The sequence below is a fragment of the Hyperoodon ampullatus genome, assembly GCF_949752795.1.
Source record: "Hyperoodon ampullatus genome assembly, chromosome: 4".
NCBI lineage: Eukaryota > Metazoa > Chordata > Mammalia > Artiodactyla > Ziphiidae > Hyperoodon > Hyperoodon ampullatus.
This window is the reverse complement of record NC_136917.1, coordinates 51,757,383-51,777,459: the sequence shown is the minus strand read 5'-3', so window position 1 is coordinate 51,777,459 and position 20,077 is coordinate 51,757,383. Positions and strand designations below refer to the sequence as shown.

General features: G+C 41.4%; 1 protein-coding gene across 4 annotated transcripts in view; it reads right to left on the bottom strand.

The window, feature by feature from the left end:
* PPP2R2B (protein phosphatase 2 regulatory subunit Bbeta) overlaps window positions 1-20,077 on the bottom strand; it is a gene marked incomplete at both ends in the record, with an annotated part of 453,825 nt that overhangs the window by 90,082 nt on the left and 343,666 nt on the right. For all 4 annotated transcript variants that reach the window (XM_079702158.1, XM_079702159.1, XM_079702157.1 and 1 more), the window contains 3 exons: window positions 6,961-7,073; window positions 13,130-13,295; window positions 16,281-16,378. In XM_079702158.1, the coding sequence (XP_079558284.1) occupies window positions 6,961-7,073; window positions 13,130-13,295; window positions 16,281-16,378 (377 nt within the window). The remainder of the gene's footprint in view (window positions 1-6,960; window positions 7,074-13,129; window positions 13,296-16,280; window positions 16,379-20,077) is intronic.

Here is a 20,077-nt window from a genome sequence, read left to right as displayed (position 1 = left end):
AATGATGGCAATCAATATCGATAACAGAAATTATTATTTATTTTCATAAACACAGAGTATGTGCGTCCTGCTGAGTTACACACATCACATGCCAGCATTCACTTGTGCGGTAGTCAATCAATGGGGGATTGCAATATCCCCTCGCTGAGACAGGAGGGGGAAGGGATGGAGTGGAGGTTGAGAAATTACCCACACCAGAGTGACACATTCACAAAGTTAATCTAATCCAGGGGCCGTCCGGGTGCCACTGCAAGCATGTGAATATGGAGTAGCCTTGATGGATTTTGCACTGCAGTAGCTAAACACTTCATTTTTATTTGCAACAAATATAAGGAAAGGAAAGCTGAAGCTGTAAAAGGATTGGCTATGAAGCCCCTAGAGCAGCAATACCTCATAAAATGAAGTCTAGAAAAATTAAAAATGGGTAGGGGAAGACTGTATCTGTGTCCTAAGAGGCCTCCGTTGTCAAGCATAAGTTCAAAATGAAAACCTAAGGCAGTGATGGCCGATCTTGACTCAACCAGTAATTTGCCCTGTTACTGGCCTGGGATTACCCATTCTCCTGGAGTGAGCATCACCACACAGTCACCACAGAGGCAGCAAAAAAGCACAAAGGCTGTGTCTAGACCGAACACATTTGATTCTCAGTTCTGCCTCTCAGAGCCTCAGTTTCCTCTTTTCTAATGGGGATAATCACATCCAGATCACCAGAAATAGGGAAACAGCAATTCATGTCCTACTTGCCCCCCAAGATCCTTGGGAGCATTAAATAAGACCCACCCCCCCACCCCACCCCACCCCGCCCAGCATGAAAGGCCATCTATCCCTCAAGATGCATGTTGAAAATTCCTTCCTGGTCCTATACCTCTCTCTTTCTGTTCTCCCTCTGAACTGCCATGGCAATCTTCTCTGCTTTTCTCAGGACACTTACCCAATCCAGTGTTTCTCAAAGTTTGGCCCAGGGATCATCTGTGTCAGAATCACCCGGGGATTTTCTAAGGGGGATCTGGTCAGTGACGTTATTGGGTACAACTCAGACCTTCTAAACCAGAATCCCTAGAGATGAGGCCAGTGCCTGTGTTCTAAAATGTATCCCAGGAGACTGTGAGGGCACTGTGGTTTGAGAACCACTGCTTGAATTAATTTCATGTTACAGCGACTTGCAACATTCCCCTCCTGGCCCCTGGAGGACAGAGAGCATGTTTCACTCATCTTTGTAAGACCCGCTCTGTAGTATGTACTTTGCACATTGCCTGGTGCATAGAAGGCACTCAATAAGTAGGATAAAAAATACACTGAAAAGTTCTACGTGTCAGATGCTATTATCCTCATTGTTGTCTAGATCAAGGACCATGCAATAAATAGTCCTGGATGATGGTGAAGGGCAGGAGCTGTGGGATCAGACAGACCTGGGTTCCATTCTTGGCTTTGCCACTTATTATCTGTGAGGTCTCAAGCCAGCGCTTACCTCCCTGATCCTCTGTTTACACACCTATAAAATGGGCATGATGCATAAGCCATAGAACTGTGATGAAGGACCAACTGTAAAATGTACAGAAAACTGCTCAGTGTGGAGTCTGTCCATAGGAAGGGCTGAATCAATGTAGTTGCTTTTATTGGTAAACTTAAACCAGTGGTCTGTTTAATCAGTTCTCTAGAAAGCAGATCAGGCAGTTAAACTAGTAGTTTCACAAAAACGATCATTTTTGGGAAAAAAGTGTGTTTAGCCAAGCTGTCTAATCCCATGACCTGTTGGCAATAATCCTCAAGAAGTTCCCTTCAGAATTTGGAGCTGGTGAACGCTCATGTCGATTTGCCTTGGTGTCTTAGACTGTGGCTAGGAGGGTGTCTAAATTGCCACCAATGGGATGTGTAAACATCAGGGTCATTCTAGGTGGAAAAATTTTAGTCCAGGAAAGTCACAAGAATGTGTGTGTCCTGAGCTGAGAGAAAGACAGAAGCAGTCACCAGCAGAAGGCATGTGTGTAAAAACATGATATAATTGAATCTTTTCTCTAAAATACAGTGCATCCATCGTGTGCTCAACCTGTGGCAGAAAAGCCTTTGCAGCCCTCACCCTCGCCCTCCACTCTGCCCAAAATCTAGCTCCTACATTAAGAAAGCTTTGCCAGAGAATTCCGAGAGACACTAATAATGAAATTCTCCTGCTCTGCAATCACGAATTAGTATTTTCTTAGGATGTAGCTGTAGGGAATCATAATGAAAAGCATCAGATTTGGGGTCAGATGGATTAGGTTTGAATCCCAGCCCCACCACTTTCTAGCCATGAGATCTTGAGCAAACAACCACTTGTCTACTCTGAAACTCAGTTTCCACTTCTATGTAATCTATTCATTTGACAAACATTTCCTGAATACCTACCATGTGCCGGAGCTACAGAAGAGGAGATGCATGGTTCCTGCTTTCACGGAGCTTACATTTCAGGGGAGGGGGAGGGGAGGCTGACAGTGGACCAATGATACATCTGACCAGGAGGAAAGTTAAGAATAAAGGGGCAGGGTAAGGACACCAGAGAGTGAACAGGAAGACGTGAGTGTGCTATTTCCCCTACAGAATTCTAGGAGAGCTCCTCTGAGAAGGTGGCACTTAAGCAGAGACTTAAATGAAAGGAGGGAGGGAGGCTTTGGATGATCCAGAGAGGATAACAGAACCCGAGAGAGTTGCTGTTAGGACAGATGATATAAGGGTATACAATCCAGCACCTGGCATATAGTAAGCACTCAAAAATGTGGCTATTATTATTATTAATATTAGCTGTAAGGAATATCCATTAGAAAACCTGAGCTCATCACATCCCCTTCATTTTGGGGAATTATGGTGTCACAGGTTGGGAGCTCACACCTTCCAGACAGACTCTGTGTAACTCTTTTGTAACTGGTTCAAAAGCACATTTCCACCTGGCCTAGGTTCCCAGGGCACTGGCAGCCAATCCTAACGAGGGAAATAATAACTCCAGGCTCATTCTGCACAGATAAGTACGCTACGTATGATTTCTCACCACCCATCTCCCCTCCCGGGCTGATTAAGTTACACGAACTATGAGTTTCCATGGCCAAGAAAGGGCTCTGAGGTCTTCTTAGCTGTGGGTATTGGGAGGTTAGAAAGAAGGGCATGGAGAATCTTGCTAAGTGGAACGACATAAGACCTCAAGGTGAGGTCAGAGGTCAGAGGCATGGAAACTCCATGTGTGTGAATGCATGGGTGAGAGAGAAAGAGGGAGGGAGGAGGAGGGAAGGAGACAGAGACACACGCATACATCCTGACCTAGAATAATAATGGCACTAATTATTAAGAAAAGCATTTAAAATGCCCAATGTATGCGTCCAAGTTGAAGAGTCATAGCTCTTGATTTTCAGTCCCAGCTCTGGAACAAGCAGTCAACAGACACTGGGCAAGTCATTTTCCCTCTCTGAGGCAGCATCAGGTTGACGGGCTCAGGGTCCCATAGATCAAGGTTTGATGCTTAGCATGATCTTGGGCATCTTACTGAAACTCTATGAAGCGCATCTGTTCAATGGGTATTTAACAGTGAACTGTACCTCATGGAGGAGCCAATGCAGATACAGTGTGCAGCAGGGTGCATGGCATATAGTAAATACACAGTAAATACTAGATCCCAGCATCTTCACCTGCCTTCCTACCTGGCTGGTCTGAAGATGAATCAGGGAATTAAGTAAGTAAACACTTTGTGATAAAAATGGTATTTTACAGCTTATAAGGTGTTATTATTAAACTATCATCATGATTATTGCTTTGAATGTTATAATATTAAGCAGGAGATGTAGTGTCCATAGAAGTGCTTCTCAAAGTCTCTCTGGGTAATGAGTGATTGGATTTTGAAAGGCTATCTTGCATGGAAAAAGGAAAAAATACAACCACATTCGTACTTTGAAAAGCTGAACCTCCCAGCACTGAAACAGAACAGGTTCATTACTCAGTGAGGATTAATTAGCTGCTGGGTATTATTAAACATTCTCACTCTCAAGATCCACGTAGAACTGGAAACTATGAAAGTGAACAAGAGGTAATCATAGTACAGGGAAGGAAAAAAAACAAGCCACAATTGCTGGCAATGCAAATGTCAAGAGCAGAGCATGTTAGTAAATTATGGTCTGATTAATACCACATCAGCTCATTCTCTGTTTGGAGTCATTGTTCTGAAACTACGGTTTTCAGGGCTGTCTGGTTCTTCTTCTACCACTGGGATCAAAAAGAAAGCAGGGTGGCCTTTTCAGTGTTTGCACTGAAAGAACACTGGAGTGGGGATGTTTACACTGAAATGAGGCTACTTGAAAGCCTAGGAAGGTAGACGAGATGAAATCAGATACGAGTTTTACAATATGATAGCAAATGTGTCTCGTGAGCTGGTACAATAGCTTGAAATGACTGAAAAGTAACAGAGGCTCATAAAAACGAGAGCGCGGAGGAGCCTGAGAGATGGTAAGAGTCCAGGGATAACAGATCCCTTTGTCTCAACCACTAGGGGCTCAGGATAAAAATGCAGATCCCTCTGGACCACCCGACTTGCTGAAGAGAATCACTGAGGCTGCGTCCTGGGAATCTGCATTTGTAACTGGCACCCATGGTTGCAGAACCACTGACTTTGTCCAGTCCTCTGCTCAGTTGCTTAGAAACGAAGCACGGAGAGAAGAAATGAGATTCATTGGCCCAGGGTCACAGATGGTTAATAAGGACGCAAGAACCAGAACTAGGGTTTTCTAAGTCCCAGCCACTCCTCAGGGCCTCCTTCCATGTTTTATATGTACAAGTCCACTTCATAACATCACTGTGTCACTTTGGGGACAATCTCTGTTCTAGTGGAACTTACATAGAGTCCTTCTCTCTTCTTCATCATGGGGATGCCTCCCAGGGGCTAAATACAGGTATACAAAATCCCACTGGATGCATGGACAACTGGAATTCATAGTGGGGACTACAGATGGCATCTGAGAAATTCCATCCACGTAGCGAACAAGAGCAAGGTAACACCTGGGCAGAAGTTCATGTTATAAACTCCTCAGTGGTGCCTAATCCATCTGCTTTCTCCATACGATTGCAAAGTCCTGAGGGGTGAAAGACTATCTTGTTCCTTTTGTATCACCAGTACTGTGCTTGCCACTTGGTAGACATCAGTGAATAGCTTGGGGAGTGAATACAAGAGTATAAAAAGTGTATGGAGAGAAAAATGGGAATTTTCTCAAACACATAGGCCTGCTATCACTAGGGGGTAATAACAGTCATGAAAATGATGATGATGAGAGTAAGACTAAAAACCATCAGCAGGAGCTAATATCACGGAGTACTTTCTCTGAGTGAGACACTACACAGGCTAAGCTCTCCATCACACACAGTATTGTACTGAATCCTCACAACAATCCCAGGAAGTAGCGACCATCCCTCATCCCTGTTGTGCAGATGTGACATGGGAGGCACAAGGACTTTAAGTAATGTGTCCAAGGCCACCATCCAGAAAGGAATGGAGCCAGAATTCGAACCCAGGACAGAGTGACTCAATGTTCAAACTCTTCACTGTTCTGTCCTCCAGTCTCAAAACCTCTGAGCATTTAGAGCATCGACCCAGTCTGATAAGGTAAACTTGTACGGCTGTTCTCCAGCTTGAAGGCATAGGCGGACGAGAGGAAACAGCAGCCAATGCTTGCTGGCCCAGAAGAAGCTCAGTAGAAGACCAGGTACACATTACTACCGGGTACACACACGACAGCCTAGCATTACGGGCCACAAAGAGTCTGTGCTCAAAAAGCATCTGCTGAATAAACAGATGCACAAATGAATGAATGAACAAACCAACAAGCCAGCTAATCAGGCACACGATGATCATTCAATTCCCACATTTGCCTCTAAACAAAGGGCGACAACCTCTTTTCCCCACAGGTATTGATACTTCTGTGTCTCTTCACAGTTTTTGGTTTTCAGTAGAGCCGCTGGCATCTGAAAGCACGTATTTTACCCAGTTCTGAAAGTGGCTAGGGGCCAGGGCTGGTCCCAACATGTACCTGGCTTTACCGTTCACCATGACCACTCCCAAACTAAAGTCATCACCCACTCCTAAATCATTTTAATCTCTATCTAGAGAGCCTTCCTTTAAAAGTCTGCTTTTAGAAATCCATTTCTAACACCATTTCCCTAACAGATACATCCCAATCTCCCAGAACCAAATATAATTTCTCCCTCCTTCGATCAAACTGCAACTCTCTGACTCTCATTGCATTTATCTTACTCTAGTTACTGTCATAAACATTTGCATATTAGTCCTACCCATCCTCTTTCCTTACGAGACTGTGCTTTTCTGGACAGCAGGAAGGAAGCTACCAAGACTAATAGTAGAAATCACTTCTTGAGTACCAGCCATGGAATAAGGGCTTTCCAACCTCACTGCATTTTAGCCTCAGAAGCCCACACACAGTAAGGTACTAGGTTCATTGTTTTGCAGATGGAGAAACTAAAAATAACTTGCACGACTGAAGTTCAAAAAAGGGAGTGACTATGTGAGAGTCTGGCAAGTAGCAGAATTTGAACCCAGGCCTGTTTGATTCAGAAGTTCATGCTCCGAATCACAAGCCTCCAACTTCCTATCTGGGTAGTTCCATGCCTGTACCTTGAAGGTGCTCAAGACATGTTAGATGATGCAAACAGACAGAGGCTAAGAACATAGTAATGCATGGCAGTGACCCTGCAGCAAGTCCTCAGGGGCAAAAGGCAACGTGGATTTATAGTCATCAGAGGTTGGTGCCTGTCCTGTTCCTTCTCCTACCACCAGAGACTCAGGTAGGCGGGGTCTCTGCTTGATCTCCCTCCCTCACACCTGAGAGGGGCAACCTACAGCAGCAGCCAGCACGCGGCCAAACTTCCCCTCCACTTCCCCTGACCCTGGTTGCCAAGGAAACTGAAAGAAGGTGGAAAACCAGCCATTGGGCTCACCCGCAAGGTTGTGATGGTGGCAGGATCCCGCAGCCGGCCCTCCTCATCTTTCAGATTGTAGCCTTCTGGCCTCTTATCACGCTCGCTGACTTTCCACAGCTTCACAGTTTTATCTGCGGAGGGCAACCAGAGGAAATCAAAATGACAGTGAGAGGAAACTGGTAAAGGAGTCTTTTTTTTTTTTTTTTTTTTTGCGGGACCCAGTTGGGGGCGGTTGCAGGGGGAGGTGAAGGTCACGATGGAAGGGACTGCTAGGGAAACTGGCTCATGTCAAGGGCTTCGGTGCATAAATCTCAAGGCCTCTGAAGGCAGGGCTCATGTTTCAAAACGAAAACTTTTATTGTGCTGAGACAAACGGTTTCCCTGACAACGGGCTGTTAAATCTATAGCTTACATTTAAATTGGATCATTCAATAATAGTATGTCCTGAACACTGAATAAGAGTAGTCACAACATATGTAGAATTAACGATTGTAACCATGTTAGTGCTTTCCATGGAGAATTTACTTAATATTCACAATAACCCTGAGATGTAGGTCCAATTATTATCCTCATTTCAGCATCCCACCTCACTAAACACTGTCCCTAGCATGACCTGAAAGGCCCTCCGTGACCTGCACCCCTACATACTCACACTTTATGATCTCATTGTCTACCCCACTTCCTGCCACTTCCTGTGCTCCTGCCACCAGGTTTCCTTACAGCTCCTTGTATAGGTTAATCCCACTCCAGCCTCAGGGCTTTTGCACTAGCTGCTCCTTCTGCCAGGAAAGCCCTTTACCCTCTTTTTCACAAGATTCGTTCCTTCACTTTGCTCTCCTGTTTACGTCCCAACCTCAGAGGGGGTCTTTCCTAACCAACCTACAGAAAGATGTTTTCCTCACCGTTCTGTATCCCCTCTTCCTGCTTTATTTTTCTTCAGAGTATGTTTCACTCTCTGGCAATTTAATTATCTCGTCTCCCTCACAGTAATTTAAATATCATTGGAGGCAGGGATTCGGTCTGTCTTGTTCCTCACTGTATCTCCAGCACCTACAACAGTGCCTGGGGCATAGTGGACGTTCAAGAAATAGGAGTTGGATGAATGAATGCATCTCATTTACACAGTGCATCTTGTTAGCGGTACTCAGGGAAGTAAAATGAGAAGGAGATTCATCCAAATGCTTTCCCCTTGCAGTCTCTTTTCTGAGGCCCCAGCTGGAAATGACCTTTCTCAGCTTTGTACTGTCCCAGGACTCTACACCACTTGGTGACCCCTGTCATTCTCTACAGCAATAAAACAGGGGTGAGGACTCCAGTGCCTACACAAGGTAGGCAGTGCCCGGGGAATGAGTGAAAGGGGGCGGGGCATCGGGGGAGCTGGAGATGGCATGCCCCACCTGCAGGCTTTTGATTTCATCTTTTAAAAAATGAAGTAGAGTTGATTTACAATGTTGTGTTAGTTTCAGGTGTACAACACAGTGATTCAGATATATGTACATACATACACACACACACACACACACACACATATATATATAAATACACACACAGATATATATATCTATATATACTTTTTTCAGATTCTCTTCTCTTATAGATTATTACAAAATATTGAGTAGAGTTCCCTGTGCTATACAGTAGGTCCTTGTTGGTTATCTATTTTATATGTAGTAGTGTGTATATGTTAATCCATTTTTTAAGGAAACGTGTTTGGGCCAAACAGATCATGGCTGTGGTTGCATGCCTTTGTAGGCCTTTCTTATCAGATCCTGCGTTCATTATTTGTTCTAACTTCTCTTCTGGATGGCAGACACTCGGCTGCTCCTCTGTGTCTTGCCCTGTGCCTGCACAGGGTGGCTTTGGAAGTAGACAACCTTGGGTCCCATCCCCACTCCAACGCCAGCCACCACGTGGCCGAGGGCTGGGATTCACATGCAGTAGGCGCCTAACTAGTCTTTGGGTGACAGACAAATGGGAGTAGCAGATAAAGCAGGAGAAAAGGTACAGAGTGGCCAATTAAGTTTGAATTTCAGAAATATGAGTAATTTTTTAGTATAAGTATGTCCTCAATACTCCAACCTTACAAATAGAGATAGTTAACTTCTCTACGCCTCAGTTTCTTCATATGTAAATTGGGGAAAACAGTGTCGTCCACGTAGGGCTCTTTGAGGATTAAATGAACGAATGCATGTAGTGTTTAGCCCAGTGTTGCACTTCTAATAATGGTTCACAAATAGCAGCTGTTGTTAGAATTAGCAAACTGGGCAACTGTTCTGCAATAATAAGATGTTGCTCTGACAGCGTGAGCTTCATCCCATGATGATGTCAGCACATCATACTTCCTTTCTGTAAGGCTGTCAGGGGAGGCAAGCCGCCCCTGTATCCTGCCTGTATTAGGATTCCCTTGCTCCTTTGCCCCTCATCTCCCTCCTCCATCTCTCCTTGGCAAATGCCTTGTCCTCAGCGGTCTGAAATGCACATTATGAAGTGGGCTTCCTGCAACAATTTGGCTACTCTAACAGAGAAGAGCCCCTGTTTCCTAATATGTGGGCATCACTTGGGCTGGTCATGTCTGCTGGCACGCCTGTAAAGTCTACTAAGTGTAAGACTTGTTCATTCAGCCCGGCTTGTACTGGGACAGAAGGCGAAGAAGCCTTTCCCAGATGTTGGGTTGAATTTAGAATTTTCTATCTATACTCTTCTGGTCCTACCCTCTCTGAATATAGGCTGCATAATGACCTGCTTTTTAGGGTGAGGAGATGAAACATGGGCCATATTTATTCAGTCATTTGATTAACTACTAATCAGAGATCAGAGTAGATTAGCTACTGTGGCTTAGAAGAACCCAAACCAGTGAATTTTAATACTGATTATTTTCTATTGCTGGGCTTTGGAATGTAGCCCATCCCAACTGCAAGGCAATTCTTCTCTTATATTTTTCTTATTAGGAATGATAAATTGCTATACAGAGAAAGATACAAATTGGAGGTAAAACATAAAGAATAAAAATCCCTAAAATCCCTGCAGTCTGGGACAACCATTGTTAACATTTTACATAGTTCCTTGTAGTATTTTTTCTATGCATTGTTTTGAAGAGGGGTACAAATCTATAATAATATCTCATATATAGATTTTACATTTCTCATTTTATTTTCTTTTTATTACACAACTGGTACATAAAATTGTAGAAAATGAAAATGAACATAAAAATAAAAAATTTAAAACTCCTTCAATTCCAGTAGACAAAGACAACTATTATGAAAAATTTATGTATATCCTTGTATTATATTTGTGTGTGGAATTATATAACTTTTTACATAGCTTTTAATAGATGTATCATGCTATACATAGTTTATAATATGCTTTCTTTCTAACTATTGACCTATCTATACCAACATCTATTTCTACAAATACATAATGTATAATAGTGAGAATTAGTTAATAATTAAAGGTCTAGTAATGGGAGATTTATTAATAAACTATAGAAACAACCATACAAGGGAATATCATGCAGTCATTGAAAATGTTATGGTATTTTAGGAGAAATATTTCACAATTAGGAAGATATTCCTGTTATTATGTGTTATATTATTATATAAAAAAATCTGGTTGCAAAACAGTTATAGAATATGTCATATTTTTGTTAAGAAACAAACAGATTTATCCATGCCTCTTTGCTTTTCTCTTTAAAAGACATTAATAGTGGTTCTCTCTGGATAGGAATACTTTCCTTATCTTCATTTTGTTTCTCTGCATTTTCTAAATTTTTTACAATGAACACTTACTACTCTCATAGCATGAAAAACAAATTAAGTATACCTTTTCCTGTCATCATAGGAATTAAGATAGAAGTAGACATTCTAGGTAAAGCAATGTGTCTTCCTCTGGCAAATAATTTTAAGGTCTATCTTTACAACTGAATGTTGGTTTTATTTTTCATTAAAATTTCTAAAGCTGGGAATGTATTCTAGCAGAAGATAAAAACTGTACCCAGCTATAATGAGATAAGCACAATTTTTAAAAAAAAGATAATTGATGGTGAATTCAATTCAATTCCCCATGGTTGGGATGCCTGGAGTTATTCTTGACTTTATTATCACAATTTTTCTTGACTCAGTAGCTTGAAGCTTTCTGGATAAAAAAAGTCTGAGGAACATGTGGCTGTTACTATGAGTAATGGCTTTTTCTTTCTTCTGGCTGGCTCTCTGAGTAGTTTATCATTACTTGTGGCAGCTTTTAAACACAATCTTATCATCTATCTTCATTTTCTCTTTTGTACAGTAATTCCAATTGTCTTCCATTAATTTTTGCATGTTAACCTATTTGGCTTAAGGGGGATTCTCAACCTCAATATTAGTATAAAAAAGAAAATCACATACGAGCATGGGAATTTTTCTTCTAAGAATCATTTTGAGATGCTGTTGGCATATGAAATAGCATCCCAAATGGGAAGATAATATCCTTGTTAATCAAAAAACTATTTAAAAACTCAATTAACAGAACATTATGCTATATAATTAATCTTCATTGCATTTCACTGATTTCTTTCCCATCCCCCCCGCAAAGTAGTTAATATGTCTTTTATGTCTTTGAATTTTATTGTAATAATCAATAGGCTAAATTTCATAATATAAAGTAAGCTAGCTATAGAAGATAATCAGATGCTTTTTCTCTGCCTAAAGTAATTAAGTCAAAATCATCAGAAGTTTCTTCCATTCTAAGTTGTGTTGAATCTGCTGAGCCTTTGAGGTAAACTTAAACAAAACTAAAAGGGAAGAGACTGAAACAAATTCATGTGGCTTGACTTTTGGGAAATCAAGATCAAAAAAAGTAAACAAAACAATAAATGAGAAAAAATTAAATTACTTGGAATCTGGAAAAACAGATGACTGGAGATCTGGTCATGTTGAGATAAGCTATGCTTGAATAACCCTAAACTGGCTATTTCAGAACTGTTACTTTATAGATTTATACACTGGCTTTTTCATTTGAGGGATTTTTTTGGTTCATATGCATTAAAAACTTTCCCCCCCTGTTTTTCATAAGATTAAAATAAAACTCATTGTAAAAACTTAGAAAATAAAAACAATAAAAGGAATAAGTTGACAAGTCACCCATAATGCACAGTCAAAATTAATCATGATAAACCTTTCAGTGTGTTTCCTTTCAGTCTTTAAAAATGTTAATATATGTTTGATCGTAGTATATACACAGTCTGCATTTTTTTTAACTTGACATATGAGCATTACCCTTTCTTAATAAACGTTGGAGATAGGCAGAAAGCAAATCCCTTGTTTCTTGATTTATATTTAAATGTATACTCCTCAAAGACACACACACAGGATGATGAAATGAATCACTCTCCAGCTTATTTGCTTGGGAGATGGTGTTTAATTTGTATATACTAATCCTCTAATTGTTATGTTATTCAATTAGCATCCTTTCGTATATGATGTTATTCTGAATTGTTTTGAGTGTAGATGGCCTCTTTCACAGCAAGGGCATTAAGAAGTTTTAGGGTTGGTAATTCCACTGTATAAAGGTTTACAGATTAATACGGAATCGGCTTCCGTGTTCAACTCCTAACATTCTCTCTCTCTGACCCATTTATATCAACTCTCCCTAAACCAACAAATGATATAAGAAGAGTATGAAGGGAGAAGGGAGAAAGAGAAGAAACCATTACTTGATCAGTTTTTTGATGGGGTCCCCTCTCTTCTTGACCTGTGTTTCTACTAGAGAGCTTGATTGTGTCAGACAAGGACATCTGCTTTCCAAACCCCCAAATATATTCAGGGATTAATAACTTCTACTGAGTATGCCAAACACACAGGGACGGCATGTTTAGTTTCCTGAAATGTGTTCCCAGAATAACATTCAGTAAATCTTTAGACAGGGAGTCACATTCCAAAAACACCTGGAAATAATCTGCATTAGTCAAAAACTACAGATAACAAGTCTCACATAATTCGACCATAAATTTGTTATTTTTAAAAAAGAATAAGTACTATTTACTGAGGGCCTATTCTCTGCCAGGCATTCTGCTAGGCATCTTGCAAATATGGTTTCTAAGTTTTTCAACAGCCTGCAAGGTAAAAAGGAAAATGGAGGCTAAAAGAGATTGAAATATATGGTTTGCTGACTGTATCTCTGAAAATACCAAACAAGACAAGGCACCTCCACATACCATTAGTAGACAGAAGGAAGTAGGCTGCATTCTGCTGAGGGAGCCATCTTATTTTATTGATTTTTTCTTCTATTTCTAAACTCTTCAGGTAATCGAACTCGGGTTCATGGCTCTGGAATGTGCTGTAAACATTGTATTCACCCCTACGATGAACCTGATTTTTACTCTGTAGGAAGGGAAAAAAAAGTCACATGAAAGATTAAATCACATAAGCCAACTGCAAAGTCACCAGTTCCTTCCTCTTTTTGAGTAGAGTCATGAGCGGTGAGACGGGCAGGCCGTGTTCAAGTGGGCTGAGGGCAGGACTACGACGGCCATGGGTTCCTCCTTAGCTCAGTGCCCTCAGGCTGTTGATCATGCACCCCTGGTGGTAAATACTGGCATCTTCAACATTTACAAATTTTTACTTATAAAGTATATACATAAACTGCTGCATGTCTTGGACACCCTTAGGAGTGAGTCATCCCATGCTGATGTCCATACAGACGTGTATCAATCCTTTAGCAAGAACACAAAGCTATAGCATCTGCACCTTTCACTGGCCTTTTAAAATCTCATCAGATCTTCATAGAATCTCTGAGAGGTGCACAGAGCAGAGAAATGAACAGAAGAGGCTCACAGAAATTAAAATGACTTCTCAAAGGTCACACAGCTTATAAGCAGTGGATCTCTCCCTCTCCTTTTTTCCAACATGAATAACAAAACAGACATGAGTGCAGAGATGACATGTGAATCATTAGGAGAACCATGAGACTTCACACTGGCTTTCCCCCAGCGCTGATTACGCAAAGTGCACACAGCAGGAACTAAATAAATGGTGAGAGAACAAAACATAAAGGAAGGGTGTGCAGAAAGGGACAAGAGAAAGAAGAAAGGTGGACAGGAGGAAAAGATGGTGTGAAAGAGAGAAAGGGAAGAAGGGAAAAGAAGGAGGAGAGGGTTTGCATTTTAGGACCTAGTGACCAAGAGCCTCAAGATTCAGGCTTTGGAAAACTGTGTTCAAAAATTCAAATCCAGGTCTTGCTAGGCATTTGTCATAAATGCTTGACTCTTAATAAAAGGCTCCATTAAAAAATTTTTCTCTGGGTGGATACTGATCATTCAAACCCAAGTCTCAATTTACTGATGGGTGATGGTGCTGATACCCAGATGTTAAATGTGCTTGTGAGGGCACTGAGGTTCCTTGAACAAATTTTCCAGGACAGCACGTCTTGAGGATTCACGCACAGGAGCCACCCATGGGAATCAAAAGGAGGCCTGACCTAGATGTTGTCACATGGCTGTGTTTCTCAAGCTCAGTGTTCATTCAACCCCAAGTCTCACCGCAAAGTTCAACATTTAACTGCAGGTCATTATCCTCGACATTTATCCCTTATTGAACAAAACACCCTCCTTTGGAAAATGTGTCCCCCTTCTTCCTACTAATGAATCAGGCTCCCCAAATATTTCAGTAAATTAAAATAGGTGAAAGCTATAAATACCTAATGGGAAACATGGAGCGGAATATTACTGGCAACACCCTGCCTTGGGTAATTTATGCTACACAGCTCTGGTTTCTCTTTATCATCACTATGAACCTAATTGGATTTTTTTAAAAATTGAAGAAGAAGGTTTGAAAATCAATTTTAAAAGGACTTTAAAGGCTGACATACTCGCTCCTATCCTGTTTACAGTAGAGAGAGCTAGTCCACCTGAAAAATAAATTTTTACGAGTGTTGATTTGCTACCATCCAAATCAGACTGTCAAGTGTGTGTAGGATGTGCCAGACCAATTAGCACCAGGCAGCTCCGGAAAAGCAGGAAAAATTCCAGGTCACGAAGAGCTATTAGTTCCTACTTGCCAACAACATTTTCGTGTTTCCAGGGCCAATGGAATAGGCTGGGTGCCTGATTTAATGCTGAACACTTGAATTCATACAGAACCCCGAGGGATTACGATGCCCTTATAGAAATTAATTGCAAATAATGTGCAATTACCAAATATATCACCTCTAAATGAGGCTTTCCTTTTTTGAGGGGAGGTGGAACACAAATGACTTTGAGGCACAAAGCAGGCTTTAAATTGCTAGGGAAGTCTCTTGTGAAACCTCCCTCCTGCACTGGGCCCTCCTGCTTTGCTGTGCCGGGTGAATCTCCCAGGCAGGCAGTAGCAGATGGGAGAGTTACTTGAACACAGACTGGCCTGCTGGAAGCTTCAGGACCACGCCGGCGGAGGCCAAGGAAATCAAATTGGGCCATAATTTCATTCTGACAGAACAGAAGCAGACACCAAAAAACTCAATTTATATGAAAAAGAGAAACAATTCCTAGTGGAACCCAAGTCTCAGGAAGAAAGGGGCTTTTCGAGATTCACTTGGAGTTAGAACTGCTGCTCAGAATGCATAGAGCATTCAGCTGCAGGGAACTTCGTGTCACCTATAGTAAAGTGTGGGCTACATGCCTTGCTCAGATGGCATTTTCTGGGATTTTACTCCCTTTGGTAGGGGGAGCTACCATTTTCTTCTTTTTTTTTATGGTTAGCGATAAAGTATTTTTAATTAAGGTATGTACATTGTTTTTTTAGACATAATGCTACTGCATACTTAACAGACCACAGGATAGTGTAAATATAACTTTTATATGCACTGGGAAATCAAAAAATTGGTGTGACTTGCTTTATTGTGTTATTCCCTTTATTGTGGTGGCCTGGAACTGAGCCCACAATATCTCTGAAGTACGCTTGTAAATTGTATGTATTCTCTTCTGACCCAAGGTATCCTTTTCATATCTGTTGGGGAAGGGTTACATTTTTTATCCTAGGTATTCTGTTAGGAGTCCCTGCATTTCAACAGCTGGAGGAGGATAAACCCCACTGAAAAAGGAGGCATTACACTCAACAAGCACCCGTGGAATTTTGCAGGTCAGATGAGAAGTGAGGTCGTTTTGAATGTGCAATACCCAGGTTTGGAAAGATGAGACCTTGCCCAGAAAAGGCTCTATTTTCCGGTGCTTTTGTGAGCCTGAGTGTGTAACTACTGATGTTAATGACTTTTTGGCAGTTTTAGTTTGCAAGCCAAGCAGCAAGGTTAAGGGCGACACGTGAGGCTTAAGGAACAGTGGGAGGCCTTCTTTAAAAGAAGAAAATGGATATTTTGCATTCACTGCCACTTACCTCCTGCTCCCGTTGAAATATTACAACCCGACCCCCCTTGTCCCCTGTCGCTAGTAATTCTCCCGTGTGGTTGAATTCTACCGTAGAGATAATGTCAGCTGAAAAAAAGAAGACAAAGGCAATTTAAGTAACTGCACACTTACTCTGAAACGATAGATAATAGACATACTTTTCTGTGCATTTAAGGGCTTAGGGCTTTGTCTCTGCAGTGGAATTTACAAGGATTTTGTGTTCTGTATTTTAAGTGCCACCAGAAGTGGCACTTGGGAAAGTGAATTTCCTAGATGCCCGCCCTGCACTGTGGTCTCTAGGAACAAGTGGAGAGAACAAAAGGAAAAAGCACATTCAGACCCTTTTGTTTTGGGCAAGAGAAAATGAATTTCTTTACGGCTCAGGGAAATGGCAATTTTCTTTGATAATTTCTACCAACCACAGGCTCTTTTCCCACCTGTGTCCTTCTGCATTCCCCTTTCTTCTACACCCAGAAACTTCCCCAAGTGAGTTTCAGTTGTGGAATCCAACTGAGGGCTGAAGACTGAGGAAGAAGGGGTGAGATGCTTGAAGCTCAGACACTGAAAACAAAGGGGCGGATCACAGAGGAATCGTCGGGAAATCTCCAGGAGCTGGAAATTCAAGGAGGGACCCCACAAATGCTCCCTCTTTTCTGGTGAGCCGAACACACCCTTCTGGAAGAGCAGGGCCTTACTGCAACCCCAGGAGAAAGGTGCTAAGAAAACAGGGTCACGAGGTCAGAGGGAAGAGAGAAATTTGTACTCTGTATTTCTTTTTTTTTAAGTGTATTTTTTTATTGGAGTACAATTGCTTTACAATGTTGTGTTAATTTCTGCTGTATAATGGCGTGAATCAGCTATATGTATATCTATATCCACTCCCTCTTGTACTCTGTATTTCTAAACAGAGAAAATACACAGGCATCAGGAACTCAGCTCACAGATAATTGCTGAAGGAATGCCATCCTGCCAAGTCTTTCTTCAATGCTGGTTACCCCCCACCCCCGCCGCCCACCGAAGGAACACGGACAGGTAAATTACCTATGATTGGATTTATTAGGGCTATTTTTAGAAAAATGTCAGAGGTTAATTCCTCTGCAATTATTCCCCTGCAGGGCTCCAACAATTGCTACCGAGAGTGCAAATGAGTTTAAAAAAAAAAAAAAAAAAAAAAGAAGCAGGGGAATTATGACTGTGGCCTTTGACGGAAGTACATTCTGAAGATTATGTCCATGTAAGGAAAGCAAAGGGGAAACAGTGAGGTGGAAAACTAAGGCAATTACCCCTGAATAATTCAAATCTCAAATCTTACTTTAATATCATCATTTCAGGATTTTCTTTGTATGCCTGATTGATTCAGGTAAGTAGTGTAAAAATTCTCCACTTTGCTTCTAACTGTCCTTTTCCATACATGAAAAAGCTTCGAATGGTCATTCTTTGTGCAGAAGGAAAAAGAATAAGGCATAAACCATAGGCACTTGCAAGCCAGGCACATTCAAAAGAATAATTCATGATTTCTGTTTTGGCATCTTAGATAACTGACCCCAGTGGTAGCAGATTCAAATCCTACAGGGCCACGCACGAGGGGACGTGGAGTGAAGTAAACCAGGTGAAGTAGCAAGCTTGTGTTCCCTCTTAAAAGACAAGTAGCTACTCAGTGTAAGCCAACTGTGACTATGAAATATTACCTGTGTTGCCAGATATTCTGATTTTTTTTTTAAAAAGAAGCTGGAAATCCAGAGTTTTATGCAAAATCGCTTAAGTTTTACATATTGGCAACCAATTATTTTGTTCAGTGCCATGACATTAAAAAAAATATAATCTTGTCTATCAGCTGAAAATGGTTTGTGGGTCACCAGCTTCTGACTTCTGGTCTCTAGAGTCTGCCTTCAGAAAAGGCCACCCCATTCCTTATTGACAATCTCAACTAGACATACCATCCATTCGATCAGGAAGACCCCTACAAATGAATACTACCTGAAGGAAACACAAAATAAGCTGCATGGCTACTCAGTTCCTGAAGTAAGTTTAGAAGGCCCATTTCTAGAACAAGTGCCCAAAGAGGAGCATGCAAGCCCAGCAAAGCTGGGAAGCCAGCCACCCGGAGTGAATTATCGGCCACTTTCCTTTTTTAGAGTTTGTGTGTCTTAGCAAAGCACTCTCGTGTACAGAGGAGACAAGAAGGCTGTTTAATGTTTGCAGTCGCCTCAGAACGCCCTGGTTGAAAAGCACTCGAGTGCTAGGATACACTTCTAACATTAGTTCCTGCTTCTGGCTTTTCAATGAGTGGCTAGCCATGGGGTTATTCACGAAGCTTCCTGGCTTTGGGGGAGAACCTAAAGCAGACATGGCTATTTCTTTTCACTTCCAGGCTTCTGTCAGGTACTAAAAAATGAGTCAAACACCTTACAGAGAGAAAGAGAAGTAAGGAGCAATGAGAGGGTGATGAGGAGACCAGGCCTGGGGGTTAACAGTGCCATACTCATGTCTTTAGGGCTAAGATTCTACTTGAGGGCAGCTGAAGCCCTTCCTCTCAGCAGCTGTGTGAACACAGATGCTGGAGCTCTAGGTGGGTTCCAGGGCTAGTGCACTGACAACAAAGACATGGGTCTTCCCTTTTGGTGACATTGAGTATTGGAAGGAAGAGGTAAGTAGCTCTTTCCAAGATCAGCCTCTTGCTCAGTTTCCAAGAAAATACCATTCCAAGGGAATCAAAATTCAGTCTCCCAGGGATGACATTCATATTGACTTTTTGCCTGGACTCTTTGAAAATGTCTTCACTCTCTCTTTAAGATGCACACAGGTCAAATCAAGGTAGGATTCAAGCTCAAGTCCAAGCCACATGATCCAAGGCAGTATTATTAGAACTTTGCACTATGGGATAACAGGCATGGTCCCAGCTATAAAAATACCTCCTTCGTTTTCTAAGTGTTATCATTGTTTGTGCTATGTCTCCCTCAAGAACCTTGTAAGAGAAAGGTTGACTGGTATGGCAGGATTCTGAAATTCCTTAGTCTGTTGCCAAGTCCTTGCCTTTATTTTAACCCTGCCAGGCAGGTGGTCTGTATATTGGGTTGCTTATATATAGCTACTGTGTGCTTCCCTTCAGAACATATGCATTGCAGCTCAAGTTAATACCTGTTTTGAACTTTTATGTTTCCCGACTCATTTATCATGGCTAAGCCAGTAGGTGTAACCAGAGTATTTTACCGCCCTATCCATCTCTGCATAGCTTCATCTATGACTGTTTAATAATTGATGCAAAATTCATGAATCACCCCACATTCCAATTTCAAGATACAGAAACTTCTGATACAATACTCCTGTGCTTGCAACATGCTCTTGGTAGAGCAGTTTAAATTAGAAAACATACAATGCTCAAAACAACATGACTTTTGTTGAGTATAGAAAGAGGTTATGGCGATAATAATAAACTAGCAAACTTAGAAACGATAACGTCACCTGAAATCATGGTCAGCAGAAATTAATTCATCAAGTTCAATTAAGGTTCAGTTCATCAAGTTCAATTAGAGGACATTTGCCTTTAAATGATAAGCGTGTATGACAACTCATTTTCTTAAATGCCCAGCTGAATCATGCTATTATGCAAAAAGCTATAAACTTGAGCATTTTCTCTCTGTTCTATAAAGATGTGAATGAAGTGCATGTTTTTGACTAAAAACAAAAAGCAGAAGCCAAAAACAGTTATAGAGGTCAAATGTAGTTAACATGATTTTTTAAGGAAATCCTGGGAGGTATGACGTTTGCCCCGCTCCACATCTATTT